The sequence below is a fragment of the Lagenorhynchus albirostris genome, chromosome 13 (assembly GCF_949774975.1).
Source record: "Lagenorhynchus albirostris chromosome 13, mLagAlb1.1, whole genome shotgun sequence".
In the NCBI taxonomy this organism is placed as follows: domain Eukaryota; kingdom Metazoa; phylum Chordata; class Mammalia; order Artiodactyla; family Delphinidae; genus Lagenorhynchus; species Lagenorhynchus albirostris.
In genome coordinates, this window is record NC_083107.1 from 37,771,763 (window position 1) to 37,791,023 (window position 19,261).

The 19,261-nt window shown below is 41.9% G+C and overlaps 2 protein-coding genes across 3 annotated transcripts in view; one reads left to right on the forward strand and one right to left on the reverse strand.

Annotated features, from left to right (window-relative positions):
- The window catches only part of USP34 (ubiquitin specific peptidase 34), a 231,927-nt gene extending 226,992 nt beyond the window's left edge, over window positions 1-4,935 (forward strand). Inside the window, exons 78-81 of the mRNA XM_060169925.1 lie at window positions 2,045-2,185; window positions 2,289-2,432; window positions 3,359-3,518; window positions 3,700-4,935. Coding sequence (XP_060025908.1) covers window positions 2,045-2,185; window positions 2,289-2,432; window positions 3,359-3,518; window positions 3,700-4,307 — 1,053 coding nt within the window. The 3' untranslated portion in view covers window positions 4,308-4,935. The remainder of the gene's footprint in view (window positions 1-2,044; window positions 2,186-2,288; window positions 2,433-3,358; window positions 3,519-3,699) is intronic.
- The window catches only part of LOC132531833 (activator of 90 kDa heat shock protein ATPase homolog 2), a 29,561-nt gene continuing 15,160 nt past the window's right edge, over window positions 4,861-19,261 (reverse strand). The window contains exons 3-9 of one of the 2 annotated variants that reach the window (XM_060169927.1): window positions 10,903-10,988; window positions 8,939-9,053; window positions 7,774-7,862; window positions 6,974-7,084; window positions 6,460-6,561; window positions 5,914-5,965; window positions 4,861-5,775 (exon numbers count right to left, since the gene is read on the reverse strand). In XM_060169927.1, the coding sequence (XP_060025910.1) occupies window positions 5,603-5,775; window positions 5,914-5,965; window positions 6,460-6,561; window positions 6,974-7,084; window positions 7,774-7,862; window positions 8,939-9,053; window positions 10,903-10,988 (728 nt within the window). In that variant the 3' untranslated portion in view covers window positions 4,861-5,602. Of the gene's footprint in view, window positions 5,776-5,913; window positions 5,966-6,459; window positions 6,562-6,973; window positions 7,091-7,773; window positions 7,863-8,938; window positions 9,054-10,902; window positions 10,989-19,261 lie in introns of both variants that reach the window. The other variant, XM_060169926.1, reaches the window with a different exon arrangement.

Genomic DNA, 19,261 nt, shown 5'->3' on the forward strand with positions numbered 1-19,261 from the left:
AGATATTAGGGCAAGAAGGCATAAGCCACTTCTTGCGCTCCTTCACCTCCCCCATCTATTTCTTCTCCCCTCCACCATTCCAAAAGCTCTAGCAGAAACCATTTCAGCATTCTGTCCTTTACCTCTCGCTTACCTGTTACCTCAGAGCAGTTTTTTAAGTCTGATGCACTTATTTTCTTATCAGCAATCTCACTGAGAACAGAAAACACTGTAACCTTCCTACCTTAAGTCCAAGAGGTGCCCTTAAAGTGGGCACCTAAATAATGCTTGTTAAATTGTGGAGGGAGAATGGTGGGGAGAGGGGAAGAAATCAGATTGATCCTAAGGTTTGGCTTATTCCTTGGATCAGGCATAAGGAATCCCCACTCTCTTCAGGCCCTGAAAAAAACTATTGGTCTCTTGCCTGAGTGCATCTGCCCATTCCCAGAAGATGAGTTGATTAATTCCTTTGGCAAACCTTTACCCACATTTAGCATCTGGAATACTTTTGAGTCTGGTCCAGTCTCCTGCCCAGGCAGTTGTGCTCTGGATATTCTCCTAATGGATGTGTGTCACATGATACTGTAGTTGCTTCTCTGCCTCCTTGTCCCAAACCATGAACTCCTCTGAGTCATCTCTATTCCTATAGAAATTTCATTTTGTTTTCTATACTAGGAATCTTTGATAGGCTAGTATACTTACAATGGTTTAGTACTTAGTAAACATTCAGAAAACAACTTGCTGGTTGACTTTTGAGCTGAGTGGTTTATTCAGTAATTTGCAACAAATCTCTTGCTCCACCCCCACCCCTTGGCCACTTGCTGCTCTCTTTTCATTCTTCTTGATTTAGGTAGTTGCTTTTTTTGGTTTCTGTACTATGCCACTGCCTATTGCTTCCCTATTGCTTTATCTGCTTCTGCACTGTACTACTACTCTCTTGACTTTTTTTCCCACAGAATTCATCACCCCCAAAACTTCCCTTAAAAGTCAAACCATCTAAAGCTTCCAATGCCCCTACCAGCCCTATAGAAGCATCTGTGCTGTGCAAGAAATACAGGTAGCAGGCAGACACTACAACCAGTAGAATAAGGCAGGTTTTCCTGACACAAGGATCTGAAGACCTGGGTGCTGGTCCTACTTGACTCCTAATTTCTTGGGTGACCTTGAGCAGTTTACTTACCACAGTGCTTACTCTAATAAAATATATAAGTATATAGATGTACATATTATCTAAACTTTGTCCTATTTTTTTAAACAGTCCATTTTTCTTCCATATAAATGATTATTAAAACACATATATAAATAATCTAGGGAATATACTTACTCAAAGACATACTACTTGTGTTTAAGAGCCATGACCATTTGAAAACAGGAAAACCAAATTTTAGTACAATTTCCATATTTTGGGACCCACTAATTCTGTTTGAGATTATTAGGAAAAGAGGTGTGCTGTTTACCTTTGTGATATTTATGGGGCGGAAGGGTATTTACCAAATTACTATTGTATTCTTAATGAGATTATATAAGTGAAAGTTTTAACTCATTTTAGGGAGTAAATCTAATTCTTAAAATTTGTCTTTTCTCTATGGGTCATTTGGTTATCTATTAATTTTCCTCGAAAACATCATCCTATTTGTTAGTCTTACTTGTCCAGTCCTTATTAACTCTTAATGCTAGATAATAAAGCTGCATTTCTTTTAAAAACGTATTTGTTCAGTTTTGCCATTCAGACTTTTTACAGGTCTCTTCTGTGTCACCCATTTAAGTCCAAGTTAGTAATATTTTAATTTATTGGGAGGACAGTTGCTGTGACTGAAAATTTAGTAGAATGAAGTAAAAGTGGCTTTTCTGGGAATTCCCTGGTGATCCGTTGTTAGGACTCTGTACTTGCTGAGGGCCCGGGTCAGGGAACTAAAGATCCCGCAAGCTGCAGCCAAAAAAAAAAAAAAATGTGGCTTTTCCGGTAGGATGTTAAATGACTTTGGACGTATATCACGAGCAGTGTATTTAAGATTTGCAGTTATTTCAGTGCTCAACCAATCAGTGCTTCTTTTCCCCACTTCAGTCGGCTATGTCAAAAAACTGCATCAAGCTTTTGTGTGAAGATCCAGTTTTTGCAGAATATATAAAATGTATCCTAATGGATGAAAGAACTTTCCTGAACAACAACATTGTCTACACATTCATGACACACTTTCTTCTAAAGGTATGTCACAAGTTGGAAACTCAGCGTGTTACTTCCAGTTAGTTAGTGATTGTGCTTTCATTGTGTTGGTCTTTTGGAGATTTTTCTTAATCATCTTTTTCAGGTTCAAGGTCAGGTGTTTTCTGAAGCAAACTGTGCCAATTTGATCAGCACCCTTATTACAAACTTGATAAATCAGTATCAGAACCTGCAGTCTGATTTCACCAACAGAGTTGAAATTTCCAAAGCAAGTGCTGCTTTAAATGGGGTAAGAACTATGGAAGTCATGTGCTTCAGAACTTTCCTTAAATCAACTCTAAATTTGGCCTTCGTATGATTTTACTGTATACATAACTTTATTATTCAAACTCTGGAAGTCACATATGATGAAAAAAACTAACCAAATAAAAATGTGCTCACTCTGCCTTTTATGTATGTAGCACACACTTTCTGTTACCTTAGAAGACATGAGCTAATATCATTAAATGCTAAGGGCAGTGACCACTAAGGGGAGACATTCCTTTTATCTCTACTTTCTCACATTTTTTGAAATGTTACCTGTGATGTTTCTGTTAGTGCCTGCGACTCATAAGTAACTGAAAGTCAGATTAGTAATCTGAATGTAAAGCCAGTTAAAACTAGGGAATCGGTTGCCTTCTATAGACTCCCACGAAAGCCATGTCATGGAATTATGAAACACCCTGGAAACATGTGCTTGCACACGTCCAGCAGCAGCCTCCCAAGTAACAAAATGCTTAGATGCCAGAACGGATTACAGAGCTAAGTGAGGAAGACCTTATGACCTTATGATACCTTACTTGGTATCCACCAGAAACCAAGTAAAACTGACTCCTAGATTAATGAGGCCTAAATTTCTCATGGATCATTCAGGGTTTGCTTTTTAAATTCCTGTGTAATTCCCCCACACACACACCTTTCCATTTTCAGAAAACACTATTTCGGTCTTCAGTCAGACTTAATTAGTGGTGTGGTGCATAAAATAATGGTATTAGTCACCTAGAACCAATGAAATATAAATAGTATCATAACACTGGCTTTCTAGTTTTAACATTCTTCTAACAATACCAGAGGAACCAGGATGGATTCCCGGAAAAGTAAACATGTGCATTTAAACTGTTAACGGTTGTAATGCTGGCTTTGGAATTTGAAGTGTTCCTATCTGGATTTCTGTAGGACTTGCGGGCACTTGCTTTGCTCCTGTCGGTACACACTCCCAAACAATTAAACCCAGCTCTAATTCCTACTCTGCAAGAGCTTTTAAGCAAATGCAGGACTTGTCTGCAGCAGAGAAACTCACTCCAAGAGCAAGAAGCCAAAGAAAGAAAAACTAAAGGTTAGCTTTATGGGCTAATAAAATATTGACTTTAGGGTGGGAGAAGGGAAGAATATTGACTTTACAATAGCTGTGTAAGCCTCCTGAATATAAATGCTAAAAACCAGAATTTCCACAACCACCCCCAGTATGATCTTAATGACTCCTTTCAGAGAATTTGTTTTGATGTTCCTTTTCACAGATGATGAAGGGGCAACTCCTGTTAAAAGAAGGCGCGTTAGCAGTGACGAGGAGCACACTGTAGACAGCTGCATCAGTGACGTGAAAACAGACACCAGGGAGGTCCTGACCCCAACTAGCACTTCAGACAATGAGACAAGAGACTCCTCAATTATCGACCCAGGAACTGAGCAAGATCTTCCTTCCCCTGAAAATAGTTCTGTTAAAGAATACCGAATGGAAGTTCCATCTTCGTTTTCAGAAGACACGTCAAATATCAGGTCACAGCATGCAGAAGAACAGTCCACCAACGTTAGATTTGAAGACTGTAAAGAATTCAAAGACCTCCACTGTTCCAAGGATTCTAACCTTGCTGAGGAAGAGTCCGAGTTCCCTTCGACTTCTCTCTCTGCAGTTCTGTCTGACTTAGCTGACTTGAGAAGCTGTGACAGTCAAGCTTTGCCCTCCCAGGACCCTGAGGCTGCTTTATCACTCAGTTGTGGCCATTCCAGAGGACTCTTTAGTCACATGCAGCAGCACGACATTTTAGATACCCTGTGTAGGACCATTGAATCTACAATCCATGTGGTCACGAGGATATCTGGCAAAGGAAACCAAGCTGCTTCTTGACATTAGATGTAGCATGTCTACTTTTAAGGTCACCCCTCACCCCCAATGCTGTTTGTATAAGTTTTGCTTATTTCTGTTTTTGTGCTTCAGTTCGTCCAGTGCTCTCTGCTTGAATGGCAAGATAGATTTATAGGCTTAATTCTTGGTCAGGCAGAACTTCAGATGAAACAATTTGCATCTTCAGTATACTTTCTAAAGGGCAATCAGATAATGAATATGTTTTATGTAATTAAGAGTTCACTGTAGTGGCTTTCATTTAATATGGCTGTCTGGGAGGAACAGGGTTCCCTGGCCCTGTACAATGTAATTTAAACTTAACAGCATTTTTACTGTGTATAATATGGTGTCCTCTGTGCCAGTTTTGTACCTTATAAGAGAGGCAGATTGCCTCCGATCGCTGTGGTTCTTATTATCAAAATTAAGTTTACTTGTATACGGAACAACCACAAGAAATTTGATTCTGTAAAGAATCCTCTTTAGCTGTGGCCTGGCAGTATATAAATGGTGCTTTATTTAACAGAATACCTGTGGAGGAAATAAAGCACACTTGATGTAAAAATAATTGTTTTATTTTTATTGACATGACTGATTGCTATTCTGTGCACTTAATTAAACTGATTGTGATGACTTTTTATTTGTTTACATACCTTGCTTCAAGTCTTCTCAGATGAAAGTAATGAGAAAACTGAATGGGGGAACATACTTACTTATCCATTATATTCTATTTCATTAGAAGCATAGTGGCAGTCCAAAAAGTACCTTTTTCCATAGACTTTTCAATCCTCACCACCCTGAAGTGCGTAACTGCTGCAGGGAGAAGCATAACAATACAGCCAACTCGCCCTCACTTCAGCATGCTTCTAAATGCAACATGCCACTGTTTCACTACCTAAGAGCTACACACCTTAAAAACCCTTAAGTAAAATAAAGGAATAGTATTAACATGCCATTTATTTTTTGTGTTCCTGAACTAAAATTACAGCTAAAACAGCAAGCTTGCTAGGACGAGCTTTAGCTTGGGACACTTCAACTATCTGTACTCAGGGACTCAACCTATTCCCAGAGGAGCATCTATGGGAGGTAAAATACCTAATTTCACATTGCTTGCTTTTAACTCAGTGCAGAGTCTAGTCATATAAAGATTCAAACAATGCTTTCAAATGTAAGTTCATGGATTTCATTCAATATAAATTAAGAGTATTTGTTTTCTTTTTTTAAAGGAATGACAGAGGGAAGAGGTAAACGTTACACTTTTTCTGCTTACAAAATGTAATGCCCTTATAAAATCTTCTAACTCAACCATTTAGGGTGATCAGCTGCAGTAAACCTTGTATTTCTTCAAAATGCTGCTTCTGCCAACAGAATTTCATGTTCTCTTCTTCACAGACAGGAACTCCTTTACAGTCCAATTGTAATTCCGTCTGCCCTAGAGTAGGCACAAAATTCAGTGCAACTATTGCATAGTGTTCTGGAAGAAAAAAAGGAAAGCTTATTACTGCATTATGAAAAGAAAAATTTATCCATACAGTACCACTATTTGATTTTCATAGTGGGGGGGGGAAACCGAGTGTTTTTGGACTTAAAACAAAAGGTGCTAATAACATACCTTCTGGCCAGTTCCTACATCTCCATTTCATGACGATCTTTTTATTTGTTAACTGAAAACAAAGGGGAAATTCCACTGAAAAAGCCCCTATGTACAAGAAGTAATCAGTGAACAACGTACACTCCCATCTTCCAGTTTATATGCCAGCACCATTGAGAATTCATTGTCCCTAGTGCCAAAATGTAACGGCAGTAACATCAAGGACAGAAGCGTGACAACCAATGCAGAGCTGATGTCAACGGCAAGGCAACTGACATTTGGCAACACACACCCTAGTGGCAGAAACCTGAAACTTCTAGACCAAGAGTTGGGAGAAATTATACTTGTGTCTTCTAAAATCATAAACATTGCACAATTACTGTGAAACTAAAGCTTCAGCTTTTAGTATATATAACATTTATTTTCCCTGTAACCAACTTTATAAAGTGGTCAAGTTTCTGTGAACTCAGATAAAAACCAAAGCACATTTAAAAAAGGCATGAATAAAGCAATATTAACAGAAGTCAGTCCCAGCTTAACTTTCCTTTAACCTATAAGATTACTTACCAATTCTACATATTCACCAGTGATGTTCCCATCAAACATTTGGAATTTCCTTCCCTTTTCAGCTTCTAATACAGCAGGAGATTTGGAAAATTTTTGCACCAACTAACCAAGCAAAACATACAATAGACATGTTATTCCGGCATATGCTACCATGTTTTTAACCTAAATGTAAAGTACTAATATAAGCTACTGTGGTTTGTGTTTGTTTAATTGTGAATACATAGCTTTTAATTATAGCATTCTCTTTCTCTCCCTGTCTTTCAGAGGAAGAAAGCTCAGTAAATTGCTCCAAACCCCTCAATGCTGATAAATTCCCCCCAAATGCCCATCATTTACCCCCCTCAAATCTTTAGGATAACTTCCCTGCCTCAAGCTATCCTGAAGATTTCTAGATCTCTTCAATCAGAAAAACACGGCCATGCAGGAAACCATGAACCAGCTTCAGTTCTTAGTGGTGTAGGTGTATTTTCTCCCAATGTCAGCATTTCAGATCCTGGCTTGAGATGTGACTTACATCTTTCACAGTGAAGATTCTGTACAGCTGCTCAATAGCTGTGTCAAACAGTTCCGTCATGTGCAGTGCCACAGTAGGAATCCTTACGCCCAGCTCCACTGGAGAGGAGGCCTGAATCTCAAAAGAAAATATTCCAAAGCATAATTATTAGCATGACAAGAGATTCAAAAAATTCAGTCTTCCAGTCTTAGTAAAACACCAAAATGTCCCCAACACTATCCCTTCCACTAAAAGCCTTTTTAGCACCACCAATCCTACCTAATCTTTATTTTGGAAACAGTTCAGTGCTCCTTAGCTCTGTTCCACTCCCAGGCTATGGCTTCACAGCCCAAATCCTACTTGGATATGTAAATATGACCCAGGGAGCATAAAGATAAGCAGGTGAAAGATACCAACCAGCACTTAAGGCCAAAGGGTGTCAATTCCCCATCACCAGATTCCAAGAACAGGATCTAAAACCTCCCAATCCTCCAAATGTCTGGAGAGAAGTTTCTTCCATCGTGGTATGTGACCTCAAAGTCACCTGCTGTTATTGTTGCCTACCGAAACAACACTGCCTTTACAACAGTCTTGAACTAAATTCAATATTTATCCCACAAAAAGGATCCCTTCCATCAAGGATGAAAGTCTCATTTCATCATTTCCCCCAAAATGGCAAGGGATGCAAGGGTGGATTAACTGGCCCATCTCAATATCCTTCATAGTTCTCCATCATCACAAGGCTGTTTAGAGCTTTGAAGCCCTCTCATTAAGCACTTCCTTTCTCCCCCTCCCTACATGTCTGCCACCAGAGATCATACCTGCAAGGTAGTCTCACTCAGTTTCCTTTTAACAGTCAATTCCTGGGTTGCCATAGCTTTGGTTGGTAAAATCATTCCCATTGTAAATTCTACAAAGAAAACGTATGAGAAATGGTTTTAATAAAGAACTTTTTACTTTTCAGCACAAATACTAAGGCAGAAAACTGAAAATAAGATATAAGAATATAAAGGAACTGATATTTGTAATAAGAATTCCTATAGTGTTTTGAGAATTTCAAGACCATTCTGTATTTTTTACATATAAAACTAATCATTAACCTGAGTTCCATGGCAACAAATGCCTTTTATCCTTTTCTTTTTATCAAATGCCTCACTTTTATCTAGTTCTTGATAAAATAGCATAATTTCCAAAGGTTGTTTTCCAAAAAGCTCCATTTTATACACCTAACTACTAATAGCTTTATGGCCTTCACTTACTGTCAAAGCCAGACGCTTGGCTTATTGCTTCACCATCACTTCACAAAGCTTGGCCTCACAGTATTCAAGCCTGTGGGCCAGCAGCGTGTGTGATCTCGTAGGAAAAGTGTAAACCCCAAACCCATCTATGTCAATGCCTAGATACTCAGCAGAGTCCAAGGATGAGGTGCAGACATACATGCCCTGCTGGCTATTTTACCTGGCAGGTAACTTCTCTAATTTAGGGAAGAAGACAATAACCTCAATTCCACACAGTGAAAAGATTAAATAAGTCTCAACTACACCTGTAATACCTGCAGTCACTTTCATTCACTCATTCAACAAAACTTAAGCACCTACTACATGCCAGGCATTGTGCTAGATGCTGGAGATATAGCAGTGAACAAGACAGGCTCCTTCCATGCTTCATGGAGCTTACAGTCTAGCAGAGAAGGCAGACATTAAACAAATAATTATAAAAACAATTGATAAAATAATTATCATTCCAGAAAACTCAACAATTCTGTAGGCAAAATGGTTCACGCTGTGTAAAATACTGATAATCACTAATTATGGTCTAACTCATAACTAGCTCTCAACCTCCAGACTACAATTTATCCTGCAGCATACAGAATTGTTTTTAGAGCTTTGGAAATCAGCCTAACCTGGGAATCCAGACCACAGTGCAGAGCATTATTTGGGTAAATGGAAAAGGGACCCTCTAGTTCACAAGGGATGCCTTCTTTACCCGTCTTAAGTGCCTTCAGGTAATCTCCAAGGGCTTCCCTGACCTTGGCGGTGCCTGCAGTTTTCATAAGATCCTTCAGTATATTCCCATCTCCTTTCTTTTTACTCACGTTCACCTACAAATCAGAAAAATACAAACCTAAGAAAAATCTGGTTTGACATAATCTTATAATACTGGGACATATGGATGAGGGAACTGTGATGGTGAGGAAAGGGAAAGAAGTGGATGTAAGAGACGTGACAGGTTTTCTTCATATAGTTTGAGAAGATGTAAGGGATTTTTAATCAAGGGTCCATTGACCTGGTTGGTGGCCAAATCTTGAACGGACTTCGTAGAATGTAAACCCCCCAATTTGCGTACGTTTTATGTATATATATATATTATATCGATGATGTAGTCCATGGCTTTCACAGGGTCTAGAAATGCGCTGTCTAGTATGGTAGCCGCTTAGCCACATGTGGCTACTGAGCACTTGCAATGCGGCTGGTATGATGTGAGATGTGCTGTAAGTGTAAAATAATATACACCAGACTTTGAAGACTTAGTACCAAAAAAGAATGTAAAATAACCTCATTAATAACTTTGATACTAATTACATGTTAAAATGATATTTTTACATTTTGGGTAAAATAAAAAATATTAAAACTAATTTCATCTGTTTCTTTTAAATTTTTTAACATGGCTGCTAGAAAATTTTAAGTTCCTTATGTGGCTTGCATTATATTTCTGTTGAACAGCGCTCATCTAGAACCCCAAAGCCAGTGTAATTAGGAAAACCAAGTTCCCAATACCCTGGTCTTGGGCTACATTTTTTTGTCAGGGAGGAGAGTTGGGAAAGGGAGAGGAGGAGGGAGAGGAAAGAAAAGAGGGAAGGATGGAAGGAATGGACAGGAGGAGAGAGGGGGAGACAGGGAGAGGGAAGCGTCAAAATGCTGCTCTGGGGATGCCTCTGTAGTAGTCTCAGAAGGAAGAGGTGTTGGTTTGAAATATCTAGCGTCCCTGTGATTCGGTTGAGTTGGGCCTGCTCCCAGGCCCCAGTTCTAATCTGAAGAGTTTGTTCTGTAATACTATTGTACCACAGGCTGAATCTAAAAGACCAGTTTAATATGCTGCTGAAACACTTCTCAGCTGATGGATCTGAATACAGCAAAGTGAAATCACAGCCCGAGGGCAACAACCACACAGCTGAAGGTATGTCCGAGACAGCCCCACTTTTACAGCCTTTTATAACCTTTAAGAAAGGCAACTCATAGTGGCTCAGCGTAACTTAGTTTTTATATCTCGAAGGCCTTCACACTGAATACGTTCACAAATCAAAAAAGACCCTGTATCAAACTATCTTCATTTGGCAAATACAGCTGCTGTACAAATGGTCTCGCCCCAAAACCAAGCTTTTGGCTGAAAGAGGGCACTAACTGTAAACCAAGCATGGGAGTTACACAGGCTCTATCTCCCAAGACAACCGGAAGAGCCAGTCAAAAGCAACACACACTAATTTACTAAAACACGTGGTATAACCAAGGGAGATCACAGCGAAAAGCTGAGAATTTTCACTATTGAAGGGAAAGAGCAACGATGCAGAGGAGAAGCAGCAAAATCACATTCACCAAGCTGTGCAAAATACCTGAGCACTTTCCAGTATGTACACTGTCATGTGTATCTGAAAGGTGAATTAACCCAGTGTCACAGATGAGGAGGCCACGGACGGTGCAGTCACCTGCCTGGGCCCGACTCCTGGTCCACAGGGGTCTAGGGCCTCCCCAGTGTGCTCTTCCTCCTGCACCACTCTCCCACCCCACGCTGCGCCCAGGTACAGCTATCCTCCTCGGCAAACGAGCCCTCACTGCTCACCAAAACTACCGCACAAGCACCACACAGTCCGATTAACAGTTTTTCAAATGCCCAACATGTCTAACAGAAACTTGATTTAAAAAAAAAAAAAGAAACTCCATCAGATACCTCACCTCAGTGTCATCTACTTCATTTTCTTCAGACAGGTTGGGTATTTCAATCAACCCCTTGTGCTTCGCACCAGATTCTTTAATTATACCTAAAATGAGCAAAATACGTTCCTCAATTACAAAGTAACAGCCAGTTTACGTACACCTGCCCTGCCTAACTGAACGGCCCACCCTCCTCACAGGGCACCGCCACCGTGGGGACGAGGCAGGCCAAGCCTTCCCCACCACACACGCGCCCAAACCAACCCTGCTCCCCTGGCCTACATCACAGGTAAGCACCCTACGAAGGCAGGGGTAAGAACCTGGCAAGTAAAGTGCACACACGACCAGGGGCCACAGGGAAGCACGGGGCTGGAGTAAACGGCTCTGTTAACCAATGTTTCTTCTTTCATCCCCCAATATTCTTTACCAAGTCAAAGCAGGATAAAGGGCTGTCTTGAAGAGGAGTCACAACAGGAGGGACAGGAAGGCAAAAAGGGACAATGAGTTCTGATCACAGAAAGAGTGAGGGGAGGCAGGTGTGGCCTGGGGAAGTTTGTGTGGACTCTATGCAGCTGGTTTCTTTCAAGACCAGAGTGTTGACTTCAATGACGACATCAAGATGGTGACAGGTTATTCCCAACTTCAGTCCCCCTCACAAAAAAGACCAACTAGCTGCTATCCATGGACAAGACACCACTGTGAAAATCCCAAAACCCAGAGGTGAGGCTGAACACTCTCCTGGACCAGAGGCAGAAAAGGACTGCATTAGAAGGGTATGAGGAGTGGTTTAACACTCTGACCAAACTGCCCCTCCGCCAGGCCAACACAGAACCACACTGAGAGGGCCCCACTGCAGTTTTTCCAGTAGGAAAAGAGGGCAGAAGGTGGACATGCAGGTCCCCGGCACTGTTGGATGCTTCCTGGGAGGGCCACTGGGGTCTCGACTCATGGAGACCACTGGGAATCAGATAGGGATGGAGAAGGGGGGCAGGGCTTTCAGCAACCAGTGCTCAGATCTGGATGGGCCATGCTCCTGTTTGCAGCAGTGCATGAGCAGAACTCAGCTGGCAAATTCTGCCTGATCTGGGTCCCCAGGCAACAGGCCAAAGCCAGCTGTGGAGCCCATTCTACCGCCCTACAAATTCATAGCTCCACTCAACTGCTGAGTGTAGCTTCCCATTCAGGAAGCCCAACCAGAGAACGTGGGCAGCCTTGGAGCCCATCCAAACAGCCCCACTTGGGCAGGGAGCCAAGCCAGCAGCCCTGCCCAACTGTTGAGCATAGCCTCTGGCCCTGTGTAACCAAGGGGCCTGAACAGTGACCCGAAGCAGCCTCGGAACCCAGCCTACAGCCCTGCCCAACTGCTTAACACAGCTTGTGGCCTTGTCCAGACGAAGAGCCCAGCAGAGCCCCCACCCCGCAGAGAACAGTCTCTAGCCTCCCCACCTGCGAGATACAGCTGGAAGCCCCTCCTGACCAGACAGCGCAGCCTGCAACCTTGTTCAACAGCTGAGCACACTCAGCACCCTACGGATGCTGAAGCCAGGCCTGCAGACCTGCCCGACTTCAAGGCACAATCTGTGTCCCCCACCTGGTCACAGAACACAGCCTGAGGCAAGGTCCTACCATGAAACCCTGCCTGCAGCCCTGCCTGAACACAGAGTCCAGCTAGCAGCACCACCTGGTCGGGGAGCATAGCCTGAGACCCCCCTCAACCTGCAGCAATGGCAGAGCCCAGTCCATAGCCCTGCCCAATCAGAGTCCAACCAGTGGTGCCACCCTGCCAGGGAACACAGCCAGTGTTCCACAGACTGGAACCAAGGGTAACTGCAGAGCCCAGCTAATGGCCCCATGTAACCATGGAGCACAGCCAGCAACCCTGCCTAGTCAGGGAGCCCACTCAGCAGCCCTGCTTAAACATGGAGCCCAGTCGACTCACCCAACCACAAAGCCCAGCTACTGGGAATCCCCTATCCTGACCTCAGAGCACACTCAACTGGAGAGCCTGACAGCAAGCCCTGCCTGCCCATGGACACTACTAGTTGACACATCCAATAACCCAAGTTGAATGGTGAAGGTTTTTCCCTGCCAAAGCAAACCTGTAAAACATGGAAGAAGAGACCACTTACTTATACACACACATACCAGTGCAAGGAATCAAGGCTCAAGAAAAATCAGGTAAGCATGACACCACCAAAAGAATCAAATAAAGCTCTAACAACTGACGCAAAGAAATGGAGATGTATGAACTGTATGACCAGGAATTCAGAATAAACCTCTCAAAGAATGTAGTGAACTATAAGAACACACAGACAACTAAATGAAATTAGGAAAATAATGCATGAACAAAATAAGTTCAAAAAAGAAACAGAAATCATTAAAAAAAAACAAAGCCAGCAAAATTCCTGGAGCTAAAGAATACAATGACTATACTGAAGAATTCAATAGAGAGCTTCAACAGCTAACCTGACCTAGTAGAACTAAACAGTTAGTAAACTAGAAGATGGGTTATTTGAAATTGTCCAGTCAGAGAAACAAAAAAGAAAAAGTAATGAAAAAGAGTGAAGAAACAATATGGATCTCATGTGATACCATCAAATGAAATAACACATGCATTATGGAAGTCCCAGAAGGAGAAGAGAAAGGGACAGAAAGTCTATTTAAAACAATAATGGTTGAAAACTTCCCAAACCTGAGAAGAGAAATGGACATCCAGATTCATAAGGCCCAAAGGACCTCCAAATAGGTTGAACTCAAAAAAGGCTGCACCAAGACGCATTACAGTTAAATTGTCAAAAATCAAAAACAAAAAGAATTTTGAAAGCAGCAAGAGAAAAGCAACTCTTCACATACAAGGGAGCTTCATAAGGCTACAGGTGGATTTCTCAACAGAAACTTGACAGGCCAGCAGTGGGATGATATACTCAAAATACTGAAAGCAACAATATGTCATCCAAGAATACTATACCCAGCAAAGCTGTCCTTCAGAAGTAAAAGAGAGATAGAGACTTGCCCAAACAAACAAAACCTGAGGGGGCTCAATGTCATTAAACCTGCCTTATAAGAAATGCTAAAGGACATTCTTCAAGCTGAAATAAAAGGATGCTAGTTAGCATCATAAAAACATATGAATGTGTAAAACTCACTGGTAATGGTAAATATACAAAGTCAGATGATCTAATATTGCAATGGTGGTGTGTAATTCTCTTACAACTCTACATTAAAAGTTAAAAAACAAATGAATTTAAAATAACCATAACTATGAGAATTTGTTATTGGATACACAATGTAAAAATATGTAAACTGTAACATAATAACCTAAAATGTGAGGGGGGAAGAAGTATAAATTTCTGTATGCTATCAAATTTAAGTTATCAGTTTAAATAGGGTGTTATAAATATATTTTATATACACCTCAGGTTAACCACAAAGGAAAAACCACAAAAGATTATGATAAAGGAGTCAAAGCATACCAGCACAAAAAAGCAGCAAATGACTAAAGAGCTGGCAAGAGAGGAAGCAAAGAAGATAGGATCTACAAAACAGTTAGGAAAGAATTAATAAATGGCAATAGTAAGTCCTTAGCTATCAATAGTTACTTTAAATATAAATGGATTAAATTCTCCAATCAAAAGGCACAGAATGCCTGACTAGATGGAAAAAAAAAACAAGATCCAACAACATGCTGCCTACAAGAGACTCATTTTAGCTTTAAGGATACACATAAACTGAGAGTAGAGGGATGGAAAAGATACTTCAAGGAAATATTAACCAAAAGAAAGTAGGAGTAGCTATACTTATATTAGACAAATAACACTTTAAGCTAAAAATGGTCAAAGCAAACAAAGAAAGTCATTATATAATGCTAAAGGTGTCAATTCATCAAGATATAATAATTGTAAATATTTATGTACCTAATACTGCAGCACCTAAATATATAACGCAATTACTTAGAAAACTTATAAGGAGAAATAAACAGCAATACAATAATAGCTGGGGACTTTAATGCCCTACTCTCAACAATGGATATATCATCCAGAGAGAAAACCAATAGGGAAATATCAGATCTGAACAACACTATACATGAAATAGACCTAACAAACATATACTGAACATTCCATCAAAGAGCAACAGAATGCATTTTTCTAAAGCACCCACAGAACATTTTCTAGGATAAATCATAAGTTAGGCCACAAAACAGGTCTCAACAAATTCAAAAAGATGGAAATTATAGTAAGCATCTTTTCCAACCACAAATGGTATTAAACTAGAAATCAGTAACAGAAAGAAAGCTGGAAAGTTCACAAATACATGGAAATTAAAATACTCCTGGGCTTCCCTGGTGGCACAGTGGTTAAGAGTCCGCCTGCCGACGCAGGGGACACGGGTTCGTGCCCCGGTCCGGGAAGATCCCACATGCCGCGGAGCGGCTGGGCCTGTGAGCCATGGCCACTGAGCCTGCGCGTCCGGAGCCTATGCTCCGCAGTGGGAGAGGCCACAGCAGTGAGAGGCCTGTGTATCGTAAAAAGAAAAAATAAAAATACTCCTGAACCAATGGCTCAAAGAAATCAAAGGGAAAATTTAAAAATATCTTGGCACAAATAAAAACGTAAACACAAACACTTATGAGATGCAGCATAACCAGTTCTAAGAGGGAAGTTTGTAGCTATAAACTCATACAACGACAAAAAACAAGAAATATATAAAGAGCCTGACATTACACATCAAGGAACTAGAAAAAAAACAAACTAAGCCCAAAGTTAGCAGAAGAAAAGAGATAACCAGCAATCTACAGATTCAATGCAATACCTGTTAAAATTCCAATGGCGGACTTCTGGGAAGATGGCGGAAGAATAAGACGCGGAGATCACATTCCTCCCCACAGATACACCAGAAATACATCTACACGTGGAACAACTCCTACAGAACACCTACTGAACTCTGGCAGAAGACCTCAGACCTCCCAAAAGGCAAGAAACCCCCCACGTACCTGGTTAGGGCAAAGAAAAAAAATAAACACAGACAAAAGGACAGGGATGGGACCTGCACCAGCCGGAGGGAGCTGTGAAGGAGGAAAAGTGTCCACACACTAGGAAGCCCCTTCGCGGGCGGAGACTGCGGGTGGCGGAGTGGGGGAGCTTCAAAGCCATGGAGGAGAGCACAGCAACAGGGGTGCAGAGGGCAAAGCGGAGAGATTCCAGCACAGAGGATCAGGGCCGACCGGCACTCCCCAGCCAAGAGGCTTGTCTGCTCACCCGCCGGGGCAGGCGGCGCTGGGAGCTGAGGCTCCTGCCTCGGTCGGAGCGCCGGGAGAGGACTGGGGTTGGCGGCGTGAACACAGCCTGCAGGGCGTTAGTGCACCGCGGCTAGCCGGGAGGGAGTCCGGGGGAAAAGTCTGGACCTGCCAAAGAGGCGAGAGACTTTTTCTTCCCTCTTTATTTCCTGGTGCGCAAGGAGAGGGGATTAAGAACGCTGCTTAAAGGAGCTCCAGAGACGGCGCGAGCCGCGGCTAAAAGTGCGGACCCCAGAGACAGACATGAGACGCTAAGGCTGCTGCTGCCGCCACCAAGAAGCCTGTGTGCGAGCACAGGTCACTATCCACACCCCCCTTCCGGGGAGCCTGTGCAGCCCGCCACTGCCAGGGTCCCGGGATCCAGGGACAACTCCCCCGGGAGAACGGCGCGCCTCAGGCTGGCAACGTCACACTGGCCTCTGCCACCGCAGGCCCGCCCCGCACTCCGTGACCCTCCCTCCCCCCGGCCTGAGTGAGCCAGAGCCTCCGAATCAGCGACTCCTTTAACCCCGTCCTGTCTGAGCAAAGAACAGACGCCCTCCGGCGACCTACACGCACAGGCGGAGCCAAATCCAAAGCTGAACCCCTGGGAGCTGTGAGAACAAAGAAGAGAAAGGGAAATCTCTCCCAGCAGCCTCAGAAGCAGCGGATTAAAGCTCAATCAACTTGATGTACCCTGCATCTGTGGAATACCTGAATAGACAAAGAATCATCCCAAATTAAGGAGCGGTGTGGATGAAAGGCTCTTGGTGCTGGAGCCAGGAGTTAGTGCTGTCCCTCTGAGGTGGGAGAGCCAACTTCAGGACACTGGTCCACAAGAGACCTCCCAGCTGCACATAATATCAAACGGCGAAAATCTCCCAGAGATCTCCATCTCAATGCCAGCACCCAGCTTCACTCAACGACCAGCAAGCTACAGTGCTGGACATCCTATGCCAAACAACTAGCAAGACAGGAACACAACCCCACCCATTAGCAGAGAGGCTGCCCAAAATCATAATAAGTCTACAGACACCCCAAAACACATCACCAGACGTGGACCTGCCCACCAGAAAGACAAGATCCAGCCTCATCCACCAGAACACAGGCACTAGTACCCTCCACCAGGAGGCCTACACAACCCACTGAACCAACCTTAGCCACTGGGGACAGACACTAAAAACAACAGGAACTACAAACCTTCAGCCTGCAAAAAGGAGACCCCAAACACAGTAAGATAAGCAAAATGAAAAGACAGAAAAACACACGGCAGATGAAGGAGCAAGATAAAAACCCACCAGACCTAACAAATGAAGAGGAAATAGGCAGTCTACCTGAAAAAGAATTCAGAGTAATGATAGTAAAGATGATCCAAAATCTTGGAAACAGAATAGACAAAATGCAAGAAACATTTAACAAGGACCTAGAAGAACTAAAGATGAAACAAACAATGATGAACAACACAATAAATGAAATGAAAAATACTCTAGATGGGATCAATAGCAGAATAACTGAGGTAGAAGAACGGATAAGTGACCTGGAAGATGAAATAGTGGAAATAACTAATGCAGAGCAGAATAAAGAAAAAAGAATGAAAAGAACTGAGGACAGTCTCAGAGACCTCTGGGACAACATTAAATGCACCAACATTCGAATTATAGGGGTTCCAGAAGAAGAAGAGAAAAAGAAAGGGACTGAGAAAATATTTGAAGAGTTTACAGTTGAAAACTTCCCTAATATGGGAAAAGAAATAATCAAGTCCAGGAAGCACAGAGAATCCCATACAGGATAAATCCAAGGAGAAATACGCCAAGACACATATTAATCAAACTGTCAAAAATTAAATACAAAGAAAGCATATTAAAAGCAGCAAGGGAAAAACAACAAATAACACACAAGGGAATCCCGATAAGGTTAACAGCTGATCTTTCAGCAGAAACTCTGCAAGCCAGAAGGGAGTGGCAGGACATATTGAAAGTGTTGAAGGAGAAAAACCTGCAACCAAGGTTACTCTACCCAGCAAGGATCCCATTCAGATTTGATGGAGAAATTAAAACCTTTACAGACAAGCAAAAGCTGAGAGAGTTCAGCACCACCAAACCAGCTTTACAACAACTGCTAAAGGAACTTCTCTAGGCAAGAAACACAAAAGAAGGAAAAGACCTACAATAACGAACCCAAAACAATTAAGAAAATGGGAATAGGAACATACATATCGATAATTACCTTAAATGTAAATGGACTAAATGCTCCCACCAAAAGACACAGATTGGCTGAATGGATACAAAAACAAGACGCATATATTTGCTGTCTACAAGAGACCCACTTCAGACCTAGAGACACATACAGACTGAAAGTAAGGGGATGGAAAAAGGTATTTCATGCAAATGGAAACCAAAAGAAAGCTGGAGTAGCAATTCTCATATCAGACAAAATAGACTTTAAAATAAAGGCTATTAGAAGAGACAAAGAAGGACACTACATAATGATCAAGGGATCAATCCAAGAAGAAGATATAACAATTGTAAATATTTATGCACCCAACATAGGAGCACCTCAATACATAAGGCAAATACTAACAGCCATAAAAGGGGAAATCGACAGTAACACATTCATAGTAGGGGGCTTTAACATCCCACTTTCACCAATGGACAGATCATCCAAAATGAAAATAAATAAGGAAACACAATCTTTAAATGATACATTAAACAAGATGGACTTAATTGATATTTATAGGACATTCCATCCAAAAACAACAGAATACACATTTTTCTCAAGTGCTCATGGAACATTCTCCAGGATAGGTCATATCTTGGGTCACAAATCAAGCCTTGGTAAATTTAAGAAAATTGAAATTGTATCAAGTATCTTTTCCGACCACAATGCTGTGAGACTAGATATCAATTACAGGAAAAGATCTGTAAAAAATACAAACACATGGAGGCTAAACAATACACTACTTAATAACGAAGTGATCACTGAAGAAATCAAAGAGGAAATCAAAAAATACCTAGAAACAAATGACAATGGACACACGACGACTCAAAATCTATGGGATGCAGCAAAAGCAGTTCTAAGAGGGAAGTTTATAGCAATACAATCCTACCT